Source organism: Scyliorhinus canicula, chromosome 10 (genome assembly GCF_902713615.1).
Source record: "Scyliorhinus canicula chromosome 10, sScyCan1.1, whole genome shotgun sequence".
Lineage (NCBI taxonomy): Eukaryota > Metazoa > Chordata > Chondrichthyes > Carcharhiniformes > Scyliorhinidae > Scyliorhinus > Scyliorhinus canicula.
In genome coordinates, this window is record NC_052155.1 from 62,412,178 (window position 1) to 62,431,336 (window position 19,159).

General features: G+C 44.2%; 1 protein-coding gene across 2 annotated transcripts in view; it reads right to left on the minus strand.

The window, feature by feature from the left end:
* lrrc69 (leucine rich repeat containing 69) overlaps window positions 1-19,159 on the minus strand; it is a 91,626-nt gene that overhangs the window by 40,566 nt on the left and 31,901 nt on the right. For both annotated transcript variants that reach the window (XM_038809066.1, XM_038809065.1), the window contains exons 3-5: window positions 17,050-17,122; window positions 8,990-9,185; window positions 3,327-3,398 (exon numbers count right to left, since the gene is read on the minus strand). In XM_038809066.1, coding sequence (XP_038664994.1) covers window positions 3,327-3,398; window positions 8,990-9,185; window positions 17,050-17,122 — 341 coding nt within the window. The remainder of the gene's footprint in view (window positions 1-3,326; window positions 3,399-8,989; window positions 9,186-17,049; window positions 17,123-19,159) is intronic.

Sequence of the window (19,159 nt, forward strand, 5' to 3'; positions counted from 1 at the left end):
CATGCCAGCGACTGATAGAAATGAGGCTATGACAGGTGAGGACCTTGAGAGGATTGTTATCACTAAGGAGGTAGTGATGGGCAAGCTAATGGGGCTAAAGGTAGACAAGTCTCCTGGCCCTGATGGAATGCATCCCAGAGTGCTAAAAGAGATGGCTAGGGAAATTGCAGATGCACTAGTGATAATTTACCGAAATTCACTAGACTCTGGGGTGGTCCCGGTGGATTGGAAATTAGCAAATGTGACACCACTGTTTAAAAAAGGAGGTAGGCAGAAAGCAGGAAATTATAGGCCAGTGAGCTTAACTTCGGTAGTAGGGAAGATGCTGGAATCTATCATCAAGGAATAAATAGCGAGGCATCTGGATAGAAATTGTCCCATTGGGCAGACGCAGCATGGGTTCATAAAGGGCAGGTCATGCCTAGCTAATTTAGTGGAATATTTTGAGGACATTACCAGTGCAGTAGATAATGGCGAGCCGATGGATGTGGTATATCTGGATTTCTAGAAAGCCTTTGCAAGGTGCCACACAAAAGGTTGCTGCATAAGATAAAGATGCATGGCATTAAGGGTAAAGTAGTAGCATGGATAGAGGATTGGTTAATTAATAGAAAGCAAAGAGTGGGGATTAATGGGTGTTTCTCTGGTTGGCAATCAGTAGCTAGTGGTGTCCCTCAGGGATCCGTGTTGGGCCCACAATTGTTCACAATTTACATAGATGATTTGGAGTTGGGGACCAAGGGCAATGTGTCCAAGTTTGCAGATGACACTAAGATGAGTGGTAAAGCGAAAAGTGCAGAGGATACTGGAAGTCTGCAGAGGGATTTGGATAGGTTAAGTGAATGGGCTAGGGTCTGGCAGATGGAATACAATGTTGACAAATGTGAGGTTATCCATTTTGGTAGGAATAACAGCAAACGGGATTATTATTTAAACGATAAAATATTAAAGCATGCCGCTGTACAGAGAGACTTGGGTGTGCTAGTGCATGAGTCACAGAAGGTTGGTTTACAGGTGCAACAGGTGATTAAGAAGGCAAATGGAATTTTGTCCTTCATTGCTCGAGGGATGGAGTTTAAGACTAGGGAGGTTATGTTGCAATTGTATAAGGTGTTAGTGAGGCCACACCTGGAGTATTGTGTTCAGTTTTGGTCTCCTTACTTGAGAAAGGACGTACTGGCGCTGGAGGGTGTGCAGAGGAGATTCACTAGGTTAATCCCAGAGCTGAAGGGGTTGGATTATGAGGAGAGGTTGAGTAGACTGGGACTGTACTCGTTGGAATTTAGAAGGATGAGGGGGGATCTTATAGAAACATTTAAAATTATGAACGGAATAGATAGGATAGATGCGGGCAGGTTGTTTCCACTGGCGGGTGAAAGCAGAACTAGGGGACATAGCCTCAAAATAAGGGGAAGTAGATTTAGGACTGAGTTTAGGAGGAACTTCTTCACCCAAAGGGTTGTGAATCTATGGAATTCCTTGCCCAGTGAAGCAGTTGAGGCCCCTTCATTACATGTTTTTAAGGTAAAGATAGATAGTTTTTTGAAGAATAAAGGGATTAAGGGTTATGGTGTTCGGGCCGGAAAGTGGAGCTGAGTCCACAAAAGATCAGCCATGATCTCATTGAATGGCGGAGCAGGCTCGAGGGGCCAGATGGCCTACTCCTGCTCCTAGTTCTTATGTTCTTATGTTCTTATGTATGTACTGTGTATGTCCCTCGGCCGCAGAAAAATACTTTTCACTGTACTCCGATATATGTGACAATAAATCAAATCAATCAATCAATCAAGGAGTGTAATAAAATACTCTCCATTTGCCTGGATGAGTGCAGCTCCAACAGCACTCTTGAAGCTCAACATCATCTTATCACTACCTTCTGAAGAGCAACTAGATATGGATAATAAATGCTGGCCTAATCAGCGATGCCCACATCCAGTAAATTAATTTTAAAAAGAACAGAGTCACAGGACCTCTAATTAGCTTTAAGAGCAAGAAAAAATAATTAAACATGAAAAAATTGAATTATAATACAATATTTCTTTACTCCCCCTTAGTTTAACAAATATATAGATTTTAAGATTAACACAGATTATGAAATATGCCTTAAACTACAAATGTCTCAGTAACACAACGTCCCTTTAAACTGTGATGACTGTGGTCAAATATACTCTCCACTCTGATCCTCAAGTGAATCCTTGTGGATTTCTCCTCAGAATTCCCCTGGATGATTGTCACCACAAGTCAATGCCTGTGGATTTCTCCTCAGAAATCCTCTATATGATTGTCACATGAGTGTTTCCAAATTCCATTCCCAAAAGCATGCTTTTAAATCTTCTCTCATAATAATGCTTTCCTTTAGTGGTTTGCGTTCTGAAATCCAGTCCAGCTTTTCCAAATGACAGTCTTAAATATAGCTTCCACTCCACTTTTAACAGTGCATCTAATACAGGATTTTAAAGCGACCCCTTTAGGATTTCTTTTTCTTGACTATTGTACAAACTGTTCACAACTGCTTTAACTCTTCATTCCCAGACTGTATTATAATGGAACCGAACGTTTGAGTTACCTCTGAAGTCTGCCGTTTCACTTTAAATCTGGTTAGTGCAATTGTCTCTTCAACTCCGAACACTTTGTTTACTCTTTCTTGAATTCTTCTGAACAATACCTTGGTCTCTGTTCTCTTAACTCCAGTCGTTTTAAGAAATTATTTCTGTCCCAATTCCCTGGTTATCTGGACAGTAACTGGTACCCTGGGAAGCCTTCCTATTTGCAGCTCCCATCCTTGTCCAGTCTTTTCTCTGACAAAGTTGAGAGATGTTTTCAAAGCCCGATGTCCTGTCTCCAACTCCAAAATATCTAAATAAAGCTAGAACCTAAAAGCTTTTTTACTTAACAAGGGCTTTCAGTTGCTAAGAAACGCCCGCATACCTTTGCTGGCCAATATGTATTTCATGTCATAGCCCTCTCTAAGCACAAGAGAGCCACAGTTGAAACTTAACCACTGCACACTCCCCTCCACACACATACAATACCGTTGTCCAGCATGAATCTAACTATAGGTTTTACCCTTCCCTACAGAAACAATAAATTAAACAAACTTAAAAACTTAAAACTATACCCTTTTTCTAATGTTTACCAATACAGATATAAATCTCTTAAACTACCTTTGCTTTCCTAGTTCAAAAGACAAGTGAAAAATTTAAAGAAATTAAAAGGTTCATAGTGGATTGTCTCAGGGAATAAAGGTTAAATGTTTAAACACAACGGAAATTGATGATAGATTTAATGCATCTTAATCCAGATTATGTTTAGAAAAAAGCACTGACCTTTGTTGGGAAAATATGTAACTGATTTCCAGCGACATCTAATACTTTCAAGTTTCTTAGCATGCACAGTTCCTGGAAAGTAAACACAAGTTAAAAATTATTTTATGTGTTCCTCCCAATATATATCCCCACTATTAGATTATTTTTCTCTTTATAAAACACTTACTCAACTACAATTTGTGAGTCAGTGGTTGTTTGACAGGAAGCACAGAAGAGGTTAAATTTTAATTAAATCTCCAGTTTACGGCCTAGATATTTATCCAGCCAAAAAATTGTCTATATATTTGAAGTGCAATTTTTTTGCGCTGCCTTGGCCCATCTCTCTGTATTAATAGAAAAACAGATGGTACTTCATAACATGTTTTGACTCTAGCCATACCAGATATGTAATTGATTTCCAGCCAAATAAACTATATTCAGTTCTCAAGGATGGAACTGAGCAAAAGTATGGCAAGAGAACCCAAGGCAAAAAAGAAATCAGTGGGTATATCATGTGGGCTGACTCCTGTTGAAATCTTCGAAGGTTTGTGCCTGATTGACACACTAATGCTCAAAACTGGCAATGGTTTGGCAGTTTTGTCAAAATTAAATCTGGCTTTCTGCTGTTTCATTTTGATTTTTTCACTCATAGGGCAGCACAGTGGCACAATAGTTAGCACTGCTGCCTCACAGCACCAGGGACTTGGTTCAATTCCGGCCTTGGGTGACTGTCTGAAGTTTGCACTTTCTCCCCGTGTCTGCGTAGGTTTCCTCCAGGTGCTCCAGTTTCCTCCCGCAGTCCAAAGATGTGCAGGTTAGGTGGATTGGCCACACTAAATTGCTCCTTAGTGTCCAAAGGGTTGCAGGTTAGGTGAGCCTTGAGATTCCATAAGATATCATTCATCTCCTCCTCTAACTTTGGTAGAAAACCAGCAGAAGTCCCAGAGAAATGGATAAATGGACCTTTCTTCAGGCTTTCTCCCAGTTTCATGTTGAATTCATGGCAAGAGTCTATAACAAGGGACTTGCTGCCAAGTTGATCCTTCCTATGGTCACATTTATTTGCAGGGTTTCCTGTAGCCAACTGGGAAGAACTCTAAACTCTCAATGACGGATGTACCCATTCAGGTTACATTAGTGAGCCAGCCGATGTACTATTTTCAAAAGTGCCCGATAATATTCCAGAAATTGTTATTTCAGGTATTGGATTACAGAATTTCCACAAAAGGCTTACTTCATTCTGAATTTCCACTCCCAAATAAGCAATCTTAGCATCACTTTAACCCATACTCGCAAACTATCACCATCCCAAGGAGAATAGGGATCAGTTGGTTTGTAAATGGGAAAATGGGAATGCTTTGGGAAAATAGCTAGGATAGGAAAGAAAGCGTGCTTGGTGCTTTAAGATGTGAAAAACTCACTGAAGCAACAGTTTATCAGCAGAGTTGCATTCAACTCTGTGGGACTGGGTCGGTCTATAGCTGCTGAAAGTGTATGAGAATATGCTTCTGATGTCAAATTCCATGGTGAAAGGCAGAATCACCTTTAGCTGCGAACCCAAGGGAAAGGGAGAGGAAATCAGAAATTGGTGGCCCATTTCAATTCTTAACGTGGACTGCACAATTCTGTCCACATTCATTGCCAATAAGGCCAATACTGCTTGAACTTTGGTGATCCACCCTGATCAGACCGGTGATGCCGTAGTTTTTATTGCAGTCCATTCAGTATGCTGGACTCTGTGCTCAATGGGCTGTTCCAAGGGATGTACACCAAGACAAATATCAACTTCTGCTGGAGGTCCATAACTCAGTGAAAGGCACTCTTCGGTATGCCATAAACATATTGGTCGATCAGTGCAAAGAACTGACCAGAACGAGAGTTACAGAATGGCAGTTTTCAGTGTCCAGAGTTACATACTGAGGGACACATTGAAGCTTGAGGCAGCCGCCGTTAAGGCACAATGGGGAAAGGCCATAGTCGAAGGCCCTCCTGCCATAGTACACCGAAGGAGTACACCTGGGCTGTATTTGACCAATAAAACTATTATATAATTGTCATTCATCCAATTGTTATTTGAGAAATTGTGTGGTGCACAAATTGGCTGCCATGTCGTCTTGCATAATGGTGATTAAATGTCAATTGGTTATAAAAAAATGAATAAGTAAAATAATAGAACCTGTTCTGAGGAGTATTTCAAGAACTAACAAGCATTGTTTACAATAGAAGATTCCGCCTAACAAATTCCCCTGAATTTATTTGCGAATGTTGCAAACATTAAGTAGACAGTGACATTTCCGACGGAATAATTCATTTAGATTTCCAGAAATCTTTTGATAAAATTCCAGCTAAAAACTGATAATTAAACTAAAAGAATTTAGGGGAGCACAAGGGTTTTAAAAATGTTCTTAAAACAGGATATTCAGGAGAGCAATGAGCGTGGATTTTATGTATTTGTTCTCCCAACAGAGAGCCTGATGAGATGCGATGATGAATCGGAAGTTCATGTATGCAGGTTAGTACCCCCTGTTTGATTTTCCACTTATTAAAATCCTGTACTAAGGAGAAAATGTATAACATCTACTCTATAATGTTAACCCTCTGGGAAACATTTAATTGAGTCATGCAGAAGTCAGTACTTGGATAATTAGACAGATAAAAGTACAGTAACAATAATACATTGATGACTATAAAACAATTACATATTGTTTTTAAAAACGCAATGAATGGAACTGAATTAGTGTGAGGAACCTTGGAAAAAGGGAGCTGGGAGTCACAGCAGACACATTACTCCCACTGCCAAGACAATGTGACAAAGCTATTTAAAAATCAATGCCACCAAATATAGCTAGAATAGGAATCTACAGTGTGACGAGTAGAGGATTTTAGGAATAGTGGCTTCTAAATACTGGGACAATTTAAGGGTTAAAAGCTTGGGGTTATGGTGTGTTTGACTGCAATGGTCATGTTTTAAAAATAACTTTGTTTTGTACAGGCTTGGGAACTTCTAGGAAACAGAAGGTCCAATTGACCAAAGGAATGTGGTTTGACTGGGGGAGTCCCTGGGGAGTTAATGTGCTTTCGCAGCTGGCTGAGGTATTTTGGTTTTCAGCTTGGAGAGATGAGGGCATTGCTGGGTGGAACCCAGGAATGCAGAGAGGCAGCTCAGTTTTGGTAGACGTTTTGGGAGACAGAGGTGCTGAATTCTGATCTGCCTGACCCCCGAGTCCAAAATTCTCTCACAGTAGGATAGTTACAAAATAGTAATAACATGTAAAGCAGAGCAATCTTGTCTCGGGACCAGGAAGAAGCTGAAATATGCCAGGACGTCATTTTTGTCGACATTCAGCCAGAGTCTGAAGGGCTTCTATCAGGAGCCACATCTGTTCTATAAAGCAAGTATTACTCTGTGCCCTGCTGATTTTAAGATAGATTGAGAGCTGTATGTTTCTTTTTTTGTTATTTAATGGGAAATTGAGTGGAAGTGTATTCTGTTCATTTTGGGTGTGAAGTTAAACAGTTTAATATTGTGTTCACAATAAAGTTTTGTTTTAGAAATATGAAAGCCCTAATTTTTCATGCAATCACTCTTGCAGCGAATCATTCTTTCCGCACAGTTTTACAATTAAACTAAAATATTGGGGTTTCGATCGAGTGTGGTCTGGGATTGTAATAACACAAGGTGTGTCAAAACTTCACAATGCAGTGGTGAAAGCTCACTCATATATACAAAATATTGAACAATACAGATAAAGTAAAATCGTAGTATCCCTACAGTGCAGAAGGATTCTATTCGGCCCAACGAATCTGCACCGACCCTCAGAAAGAACACCCTAACCAGGTTTCCGCCCTATCCCTGCAAGCCTGTAACCCCAGCTACCACACATCACTGGACACTAAGGGTCAATTTTGCATAGTCAATTCACCTAACCTTCAGATCTTTGGGTTGTGGGAGGAAACCAAAGCATCCAGAGGAAACCCATGCAGACATAGGGAGAATGTACAAACCCCACAGAGGCAGTCACCCAAGCTCGGAATTGAACCCGAGTCCCTGGCGATGTGAGGCAGCAGTGCTAACCATGACTTCAAAATATATTGATACCAAAGGATATAAATGTAAAATAAATTTAGATCAGTTATCAGGAAAAAAACAAGATCTGATCATTGTTTGGAATAATCTAACTGGCAAGGTAATGAAAGACAAAATAGTGGTCTTATTCAAAATACAATTAGATGCCATAATGGGAGTATTAATATGCTAGATAAATAAACAGCTTTGGACTTAATAGTCTTTTCTCATTGCTGCATTTACTCAAATTTTGTCATGAAATAGACATCTCTTGTTTTCCAAATAGAGATGCCAAACAGATATGTTGATTACGTTCAATTATACTATTATTTTAAATTTTTGTTTAATAAATTTAATATATCCAATTCTTTTATTTTCCAATTAAGCCGCAATTTAGCGTGGCCAATTCACCTACCTTGCACATCTTTTTAGGTTGTGGAGGTTAGACTCACACAGACATGGGGAGAATGTGCTGCAAGCTCCACATGGACCCACACGGACAATGACCCTGGGCCGGGGTTGAACCCGGTTCCTCGGTGCGGTGAGGGAGCAGTGCTAACCACTGCGCCACTGTGCCGCCCTACCCTCAATTAAAATAATTTTAAAATTTAACATTAACTATTTATTACAGTACAAAAAAGTTAAATCCACTATCCTCTGTACCAAAAACCCCTGAATATTGCTTTGATTATTTACTGGCATTGCTTTTATATAAGTAGGTTGTTCCCTCCTGCAAACAATTAAGCCAGAACACCAGGATTGATCTCAAAGGTCAATTTAGCCCTCTAACCGAGACAACAACAAATTCCAACTATCTGTGGAATAGCTAACTTTACTAATTCATCGCAGTCTAGAATAAATTGCTAACAGTAGTTTTCACAAGTGAGCCAAATGTTTGGTCAGTAGGCAATTTCACTCAGATATCTTGTTATGGGACAACTTACTTGATTATGTGCACATCCTACACATACCTATTAATTTGGGCTGATAGCACAGGTACAATTATATATACATACTAGTTTAAATCAGTCGACACCATTTTCTCCTGTGTCAAATGATTGAAGGTTCAAGCCCCACTCCAGATTTAAGCATACAATGTAAACAGATAGTACCAAGAGAGTGCTGCATTGTCAAGAGCTGCCAGTTTTCAAATGAGATGCCAGTTTAAGGTTTTGGGCCTGCTCAGATGAATGCAATGATGTTCTATGACACTGTTGGTTTGAAGAAGAGATGTGAGTTCTCCCATCCGCTTTTTTTTTTGGACATTCTGTGCACAAAAATATTTTTATGTTTACCTACATAACATGCATTAAGACTTTATCAGTAATCCATTGACTGGAGAGCACTTTGTGAATTCTGGAGGATGAGATAAGACATATAAATATAAATTCTTTCAATTTCCACTGGAGTTGTCCATATTACCTGACAGACCTTCAGTGGAATACCCATGGAAACCTAGAAAAACAACATTCACGACATTTTTCTGGGGTGTCTATGGATCTTTCACTAAAGCTATGGCAGATATTTGGAGAATCCCTGTGGAAATTAATGAATTAATGCTTTTCATGTACATATGTTAAATAAATACATTAGAAAATTCTCTGTCAAAATAACTTACTTCTGGGAGCTCCTGGATTTGGTTTCTTGGCACAGAAAGCGTCTTAAGATTAGTCAAATATCCAATGTCATGTGGAAGTGATTTGAGTTCGTTGCGAGCTACATGTAGTTCACAAAGCTTTTGCAGAACACAAAGTTTGCTTGGAATGCTCTCCAATTGGTTGTTGTTCAGAGTAAGATACTTGAGCTGTTCCAGCCTGCAGAACAAGGACCGGAGAACTTCATTGTTTGTTGCGATACAGTAGTGCCCTCTACAGATAATTTTTATTTTTTCAGAAAACTGGATCTAATTTACCAGATTTCTCAGGATTCCATTATTTGTTACACATTTGCAAGCAAAAGAAAAGATCTTTTCTTATAACCTTATTGATATGATGCTGTTCATTAAGTGTGCTTCACTGCATTTCCTACAGTATCAGACTCAAAAGGCATCCACCAAGTGATTATATAATCTGATATGCCTTCCGTCTATTCTAATAGCAATCCATTTCAGTAAAAAGAGGCATTTTTAAAGGTTTCTACATGACTTTAAGAAATAATCAACCTTCTAACTAATATTTCAAGGAACGCACACTACTTATGCAACCAATACTAGTGGCAGCCTATGTCCTGTATACAAAGGGCTAATTTAAAAGTGGCCTTGTCCACCAGCCTGAAAGCCAGGGGCAACCCTGGTTATTTTTGAAAGACCCAATGGGATTGCTTGAAAACAGGCATTTAACTCCCTGCCATCAGCACTTCCATGCCATTAAAGGAAAAGCTCCCACTTCCAAGAACTGCCAGCCAACTATTGGATGGCCAGCAGCAGTTCAGTAACAGCAACACCAAGGGCAGTGGCTACAGCTCTGACTGCAGCAAGCCCAGAGCAGCCAATGTAGCAGAGGCTCCTAAACACAGGAATCACCAGAGTCTGTCTGGAGGGATTTCATTTTATGAGGCGTGGCGTAGCCTTCCATGGGCCGCAGGGTACCTGATCAGTAGAGCACTTTCCACCGGACCCCAAGGAAATCATCAGCTCTTAAATGGCTGGCCTCCCCACATGGCATATGTCCCGTCACCCCACTCAGCTGGTAAAATGTCAGCAGTGGCAGGATGAGGCCCTGAAGTGACCTTGTTTTTAAAAGTATTTTTATTGTAGAAATTTTCAACATTTTCACATCACAAAAATAACCCAAACAACCCTAAACAAACAAAAGAACCCCCACAAACCCCGCAAAAACCCCATTCTTCAACAGTCGATGGTAGCTAACTTTCGAAAGTGCATGATGAACAAACCTTAACAATTTTAGAACCCCTTCTTCACCCCACTCAGACTCAAACTTCGCCTTCTCCAGGGACAAAAATTCCAGCAGGTCCCCCACCACGCCGAGGCACAGGGTGGAGAAGCTGAACGTCACACAAGACCTGCCTACGAGCAATCAGCTAAGACATCTGCCCCCACACCCGTCTGCAGCTCAGGCCGGTCCGAATATGGCTTCACATCCACATGTAAGACCTCCAAGTTTGTACTAAACACCGTCTTCCAAAATCTCTCCAGCTTCGGGCAAGACCAAAATATATGGTCATGGTTTGCCAGGCCCTTTCACATCACTCACAGATACCCTCCACCTCCTCAAAAAGCTAGCCCATCTTTGATTTTGTGAGGTGAGCCCCTTACACTACCTTTAGCTGTATCAGCCCCAACCTCACCCACAAAGCCGAGGGCATTCACCCTCCGCAGTGCCTCACACCACAGTCCATCTTCCAGCGCCACCTGCAGGTCTTCCTCCCACTTTGCCTTAATCCCCTCTATGGACACCCTATCCACCTCCAGAATCCTCCTGTGAATTGCCGAGACAACTCCACGACCCCACTCTCCGACAACCCCCTCACACCGCTGACAGCACCACCTCTAGCAATGAGGAGACCAGCGCGAGGTGAGGAAAACCTTCCTTGCAAAGTACCGCACCTGCATTTACCTAAACCCTCCCCCTCACGCCAACCCATACTTCTCTCCTAGCTCCTCTAAACTTGCAAATCGTCCCCCTAAGAACAAATCCTTCATTTCCTTAATCCCCCTCGTCCCATTCGCGAAAACTCGCATCCAATCTCCCCGGCTTGAAGCTATCATTCCCCCAATCGGTATCCCCTCTGACCTGCCCCCAGCTTAACGTGCTGCTTGAACTGCCTCCAAATCTTCCATGGGGCCACCACCACCAGACTGACAGTACTTTCCTGGGGCCATTGAGAACGGCTCTGTTGCCAGCGTCCGCAACCGTGAGCCCCTGCAAGGGCCCGCCTCCATCTTTACCCAAAGAACCCACCTCCTTGCACCAGCCCGCACCTTCTGTGCATTTGCTGCCCAATAGCAATACAGCAAGTTTGGGAGTCCTAGCACCACCCCCCTCCGCCTGCCATAACCTCTGCAGTACTACACTCCTAATCCTGGCCACCTTCCCCTCCCCGAAATGAAGGCTGGGATCAGCCTGTTCAGGCCCCTGAAGAAGGATTTAGACAAAAAGACCAGCAGACATTGGAACAAAAACAGGAATCATGGCAAAACATTAATTTTAATTGGCTGCACCCGGCCTGCCAACGACAGAGGGAGATTGTCCCACCTCAGCAAATCAGCTCCCCATCACACTAGTGAAATTAAGTTTCCGAAGCCCTGCCCAGTTCTGGGCCACCTGCACCCCCAAATACCTAAAGTGAGTTGCTGCCCAGCAGAATGGCCCCATCCCCGCTCCAAATCCCGGCAGGGCGACCATAAAATACTCACTTCTCCTTAATTTTAATTTATACCCCGAAATGTCCCAAAGCTTTAGAGCAGCTCATTATACTCCCCTTCGACGCGCTTGGCTCCGAAATATACAACAGCAGATCATCAGCATATAGAGATACCATATGTTCCACCATCACCCCTCACTATCCCCTTTCACAACCCCAACATCCTCAGTGCAATGGCCAAGGGCTCTATAGCCAATAGAAAGAAGGGGGGGCATCACTCTCAAACTTTGCAGGGTAGACCACTCCAAACCTCACGCCATTACTGTACAGTGCCACCTTCACCCGTCTGAAGGCAGCCCGCCTTCTTGCCAACTCCGCCATCAAGTCCTGGTATATTATAAGACCATAAGACATTGGAGCAGGATTAAGTCACACAGCCCATCGAATCTGCTCTGCCATTCAATCATGGCTGATATTTTTCTCATCCCCATTCTCCTGCCTTCTCTCCATAACCACAATCCCATTATTAATCAAGAACCTATCTATCTCTGTCTTAAAGACACTCAGTGATTTGACCTCCACAGTCTTCTGCGGCAAAGAGTTCCACAGATTCACCATCCTCTGGCTGAAGAAATTCCTCCTCATCTCTGTTTTAAAGGATCGTCCCTTTTGTGTGAGATTGTATCCTCTGCTTCTAGTTTTTCCTACAAGGGGAAATATCCTCTCCACGTCCACTCTATCCAGGCCTCCCAGTATCCTGTAAGTTTCAATAAGATCCCCCCTCATCTTTCTAAACTCCCAATGAGTACAGACCCAACGTCATCAACCGTTCCTCACACAACAAGCTCTTCATTCCAGGGATCATTCTTGTGAACCTCCTCTGGACCCTTTCCAAGGCCAGACCATGCCTTTCTATCTCACCTCTCACCTCTGCTTCGCCCAAGTCAGGACCTTTTCCTTCACATGAAATCTATGGAAGCAGATTATGACCATCCTTGGTGGCTCATTTGTTTCGGTTTTGGCAAGAGAGACTGATCTGCTCTGTCCAACGCGTATCAGGAATGTTTTTCCCTCTCCCCCACCAGCTCAGCCAGCATCTTTGCAAAGTACTCGGTTGGCCTTAGACCGTAGATTTTGCCACCTTGACCTGTTCTCCAGGTCCTCCACCTTAGCTCTGAGCCCTTTGTTAACCTGCGCCATCCTCTGCAGCTCCTCACACATCGAGGTTATTGTACTGCGACAGAGTCTCCTACACTTCCTTCAACTTCTCTCCTTGCTCCCGTATCTCGATGAGGGGAGTGGCCCCACCCAGCAACCCAATCTTTGCCATATTTCTTCCTGTCGGACTCACCAAGTCACTCGAAGATGGATTTTTGCTCGCCCCGTTCTTTCCAGTGCCCTTCTTCTGGGTCTTCAACATCTCACACCTTCACACACCAGCTCATTCAAAAACTGCCCTGAAGCCAGGCATAAAAGTCCAAAAACCAGAGCCTCGAACAATAGCCACCTAACGAGTGACCTCCACCTACATCCCGCCACCGGAAGTGCCTCCTCAAGTGATTATTAATTGTCTTAAAGGCCTCGACTGTCCTCCTTGACCTTCCCTGCCCCTTACTCAAATGTAATCCCACTAATTGAAAAAGGAAGAAGAGAGAAAATGGGGAAACTACAGACCTGCGAATCTAACATCTGTTGGAGGCAAATGCTAGAATCTATAATAAAGATGTGTTACCAGGACACTTCAGAAAAAGTGATAGGATTGGACAGAGTCAATGGGCAGAATTCTCCGCCAGGCCCGACGCCGTCGTGAAACCTGGGGCGAAATTCTCCGACCCCACGCAGGGTCGGAGAATTGGCGGGAAGCGGCGTTATTTCCGCTCCCGCAGGTTTTGTAATTCTCCCGCCGGTCAAAAACCGGCATTGTGCAAATCCCGCCGGCAGCCTGTGAAAACAGCTGGCGCCGGCGGGATTTCATTTGTTAAAAAACTTACACAAATCTCCGGCCCGGATGGGCCGAAGTCCCGCCGCTGGGAGGCCTTCTCCCGCCGCCGAGGTTTAAACCACCTCTGAAACGGCGGGCTCAGCGGCGCGAGCGGGCCCCCGGGGTCCTGGGGGGGCGGGGGGGCGATCGGACCCGGGGGGGTGCCCCCACGGAGGCCTGGCCCGCGATCGGGGCCCCCCGCTCACTCTGCGGGGCAGTGCCGTGGGGGCACTCTTTCTCCTTCCGCTCCGCCACGGCCTCCGCCATGGCGGACGCGGAGGAGAACCCCGCATCGCGCATGCGCCGGCAGTGACGTCAGCGGCCAGCTGCCGCTGACGTCACTGCCGGCGCATGCGCCGACCGCCGAAAGCCTTTCGGCCAGCCCCGCTTCCGACGGCGCCGGGTGTTTGCGCCAGTCTTCTGGTGCAAACTGCTCCGGCGCGGGGCTGGCCCCCAAAGGTGGGGAGAATTCCCCACCTTTGGGGAGGCGCGACCCCTGAGTGGTTGGCGCCACTCCCCTACGCCGGCACCCTCCGTCACGCCGGGTAGGGGAGAATCCAGCCCCTAGAGAGGTTCACGACGGCGTCTGAGGCCGCTCCTGGCCCCCTATTCTTCCCCCGCCGGGGTGCTAGGAGGGCCGTGCCGTGAATCTCGGCCACAAAACAGCGACCAGGAGTGGTTGCCGCCGGCGTGAACCGGTCAGGAACGGTCGGCCCATCCGGGTCGGAGAATCGCGGACAGCCGTGAAAAACGGCGGCCCGCGATTCTCCGAGCGGTGTGTCGCAGAACGCGACTCGACATTTTGGGGGGGTGGGAGAATCACGGGGGGTACCAGAGCGGCCCTCCCGCGATTCTCCCACCCGGCATGGGAGCGGAGAATCACGCCCAATGTGAATTTATGAAAGGGAAATTATGTTTAACAATCCTGTTGGAAGTTTTTTGAGAATGTAACGTGCAAAATAGGTAGGGGGAACTAGTGGATGTGGTATATTTTTATTTTCAGAAAGATTTTGATAAGGTCCAGAGGATATTAAACATTGAACAACATTAGATCATGTGGGATTGGGGGAACATACTGGCATGGATTGAGAACCGGGTAAAAAGAACGGGTCATTTTCAGGTTGGCAGTCTGTGACTTGTGGGGGTGCTGCAAGGATCAATACGTGTGCCACAATTATTCACAATCTATATCATTAATTTAGGTGTGGGGATAAAATGCAATATTTCCCAGTTTGCAAGTGATACAAAATTAGGTCCAATTATGAGTTGTGAAAAGGATGCAGAGATGCTTCAGTGGGATTCGGAGAGGCGAAGTGGTAGGCAAAAATTTGGCAGTTGGAAAACAATGTGGAGAGATGTGAGGTTATCCACTTTGGTGGGAAAAACAGAAATGCAGAGGACGGGATTCTCCGTAGCCCGACGGCGAAAGCGTAATCGGGGATCGGGCGGAGAATGGATTCTGATCCCTAAATAAGGGTCCGCACCGGTTTGACGCCAATCCACCATTCTCCACCCCCTCCAAACCGGCGTCATCATGGCGCGTGCCGCTTCAATACCGTTGTCGCGTAATCAGCCGGCCCACCCGCGATGCTCCACCCCCGATGGGCCAAATTCCTGATGCCGTGGACCACAGCGGTCGGGAAGCCGGCGTGCTGGCTGCAGACAGTGTCCAACACCGCCACACTCGGCCGGGATCTGTGCCGCTGGCCGGGGAGCCTTCTGCTAGGGCTGGGGGGACTGGTTCGGGGTAGCCAAGGGGTGGGCTATGGAGTCACCGCTGGTGGGTTCGGGTTCGCGCACGGCCAGCGCCATGTTTTATGCGTGACTGGTGCAGCCATGCGCCTGTGCGGTCTGGGTTCCAGCCATTTTTGCTACGATGCGCGGGAGTTTCACGCGGCACCTGTGCTAGCCCCTCACCAGTACCAGAATCGGTGAGGGGTTCACACCGAAATTCCTGTCGTGAACCTCCCGCGGATTCTCCGTTAGCGCCGGCACTTAGCCTCCGAAATGGAGAATCCAGCTCAAAGTATTTATTAAATGGTGAGAGGCTGTTAAATGTTGAACTTCAAAGGACTTGGTGGCCTTGTTCATAAGTAACTGAAAGCTAATATGCAGGTACAGTAAACTGTTAGGAAGGCAAATAATACATTGGCCTTTCTTAGAAGAAGATTTGAGGATAGGGGTAAAGATGTCTTACTGAAATCATATCGAGCCTTCTGAGACTACAGCTGGAGTTGTGCATACTATTTTGGTTTCCTTACCCAAAAAAAGATTGCCAAGGAGGGAGTGCAATTAAGGTTCACCAGAGGGCTTTAGAGTCTCAGTTGTTGAGTCTGTTCAAGACTGAGATCGATAGGTTTCTACATATTAAAAACATAAAGAGATACGGGAATAGCGCAGAAAAATAGTTAAAGTTGAAAATGAGCCATGATCTCATTGAACAGCGGAGTGAGCTCAAAGGGCTGAATGGCCTACTCCTGCTTCTATTTCTCATGTTCTTATGATAATCGTGGAGTTGGAAGGTGGTAGGCACTTTCTTCCCAATTCTTCGGCCCTCAGCTCACTCCAGTGGGGACTGAAATTCCACTCATTGGGATGCCACTTATGAATTAACTGTGTGATATTTGGGACCAACTAGAATCTACTAGATGGACTGAAATTGTCTTTCCCTGCTCTGTACATTTCTACATTCCTATAATATGTGTTCTTATTGCCTGACAATGTTGGTGCATTAATCCAAAAAGTGTCAGACTTTCTAAACGTTAATGAGTTAATATCAGGAGTTCCAAATTAAATTATTATGGATTACTGCAAATTTAAGAACTGGTTAAAAATAAAATATTTAGATGTCCCTACCATTTAGTGTATACATACATAGCATGATGTGGCACTGAACCATATAAGCCAGAGGTTTAAGGTTTCATTTCCGTTAGAAACAGGTTCTTCAGCTCACCATGTCTTTCCTGACCAACAAATACCAATCTATACTAATCCCATAGATCCTGAGTTAGCTAAACCAAGGCAGGCAGGGGTTGCATTATTACTGATTTCAATACATGGGACTGGAGAAAAATAAAGCATAATTCACTCCCACCAACTGTCCGTTGCCACCTGGAAACTAGCCATGTGAGGATGTCAGGTAAGAACAGGAATTGGTTTGTCTGTAATGGTAATGCCGATGGCAAATAATTATCAACACCCACTATCTGGAAAAATAAAAGAAGAATTGGTGTGGTATTGAAATGTTGGCAATATCTGCGGAACTGTACCCTAGCCACATTTAGGATTGAAGGAGAAGTAATTGCGGAGATAAACAATTTTTACCTGATGGGCAGCACAATTGTATAAATGCAATAGAATAGAAATTAGTCTACCTGTGTATCTCTTCAGGCAAGGTTGTTAGCTTGTTGTTACTCAGGTTCAATAAAACTAGATTTGTTAACGATTCTGAAATGACAGAACAAAATGTGTATTGTTGTAAATTAAAGGAGATTTAAAAAATTAGTAACAATTGTGCAGAAAAACATCTTAGAAACATAAATAAAAGCACAATATTCTGGAAATACTCAATAGGTCTGGTAACATCACCTGTGGAAAATAAACGTTCAGGAGGTTGGCCATTCAGGAGGATGACGGTTCTTTAAAACTCTCTCCACAGATGCTGCCAGACCTGCTGAGTATTTCCAACTTTTTCTGATTTAGTTCAGATTTCCAACATCTGCAGTATTTTATTTTGTCCTACAAACACACAAAGCAAAATCAGGGAAATATTAATTAGTCTGTTTTTGCTGCCTGTCAGTGTCTAGATCAGGATTTTTCAAAGTGCAGGCCGCGGGCGGGTGTCAGAAGGATCTTGGGAGCTAAGGGTTGTTTCCACCAGTCACTGACGTAATTTCCTAATGGCAGCATTCAGAAGCCTGCATGGAAAATCCTGCCTAAAATGTCAATTCAGTCCTTATCTGAGTACACTGTGTTTAAATGGTGTATTACTTGCACGCTGTGAGACAAGCTGCAGACCTGTCTGCTCTTATACGTGTAGTTAAAGAGAGTGTGAGTGCCACTGCAGACCCCTTATGAATGATCTCTTGCTGTCTGGGATCTGACAGGCTACAGACATGCAGTGTTCTGCAAGGACAGAGCTGTCATGGAGGAAAAGGAAAGCGTAAGTTAGGAGCTTGAAATCTTCATCTAAACATTCTTTGTATTTACTCCTAAATGAGTTGGAAATCGGCAAGCATTGATTGGTGAGTAACATATTGTCCACCTAACTCGAGCAAATCTAAAATCCTGGGTTGGTAATTCAATCCATATTTTAAAGTGTACTGTTAATTTTTTTTCTTACTTTTTGGCAAGTACAACGTTGAGCAGACTTTTACGAGCTGATGTATAAATGAAAATTGCTGATTAATGTGGCACAGGGGAAGCTCCTACAAGCATTGTCCCACTCTCCACCCCCGCCCCCCAACCCACCACCGCCGCACGTCTCGGCATCTGAGACACAATTGAGGAGTTGTGACTGAAGAGAATGTGTGCAGGATTATCAGTGTAGAGTAACCAATGTAACTGGTTAGAATTATGGAATTTACATTGCAGAAGGAGGCCATTCGGTCCATCGAGTAAAATCGATCCATAAAATATTAAAACATGCTGCTGTGCTGAGAGACCTGGGTGCGCTCGTGCATGAGTCGCAAAAAATTGGTTTACAGGTGCAACAGGTGGCTAAGAAGGTAAATGGAATTTTGTCCTTCATTGCTAGAGGGATGGAGTTTAAGACTAGGGAGGTTATGCTGCAATTGTATAAGGTGTTAGTGAGGCCACACCTGGAGTATTGTGTTCAGTTTTGGTCTCCTTACCTGAGAAAGGACGTACATGTGCTGGAGGGTGTGCAGAGGTGATTCACTAGGTTAATCCCAGAGCTGAAGGAATTAGATTACAAGGAGAGGTTGAGTAGACTAGGACTGTACTCGTTGGAATTTAGAAGGATGAGGGGGGATCTTATGGAAACACATAAAATTATGAAGGGAATAGATAGGATAGATGAGGGCAGGTTGTTTCCACTGGCGGGTGAAAGCAGAACTAGGGGACATAGCCTCAAAATAAGGGGAAGTAGATTTAGGGCTTAGTTTAGGAGGAACTTCTTCACCCAAAGGGTTGTGAATCTATGGAATTCCTTGCCCAGTGAAGCAGTTGAGGCTCCTTCATGAAATGTTTTTAAGATAAAGATAGATATTTTTTGAAGAATAAAGGGATTAAGGGTTGTGGTGTTCGGGCCGGAAAGTGGAGCTGAGTCCACAAAAGATCAGCCATGATCTCATTGAATGGTGGAGCAGGCTCGAGGGGCCAGATGGCCTACTCCTGATCCTAGTTCTTATGTTCTTATGGGTCTGCACCGGTCCTTGGAAAGAGCACCCGACTGAAGCCTACACCTCCACCCTATCCCGTAATCCAATCTAACCTTATTTTTGGACACTAATGGCAATTTAC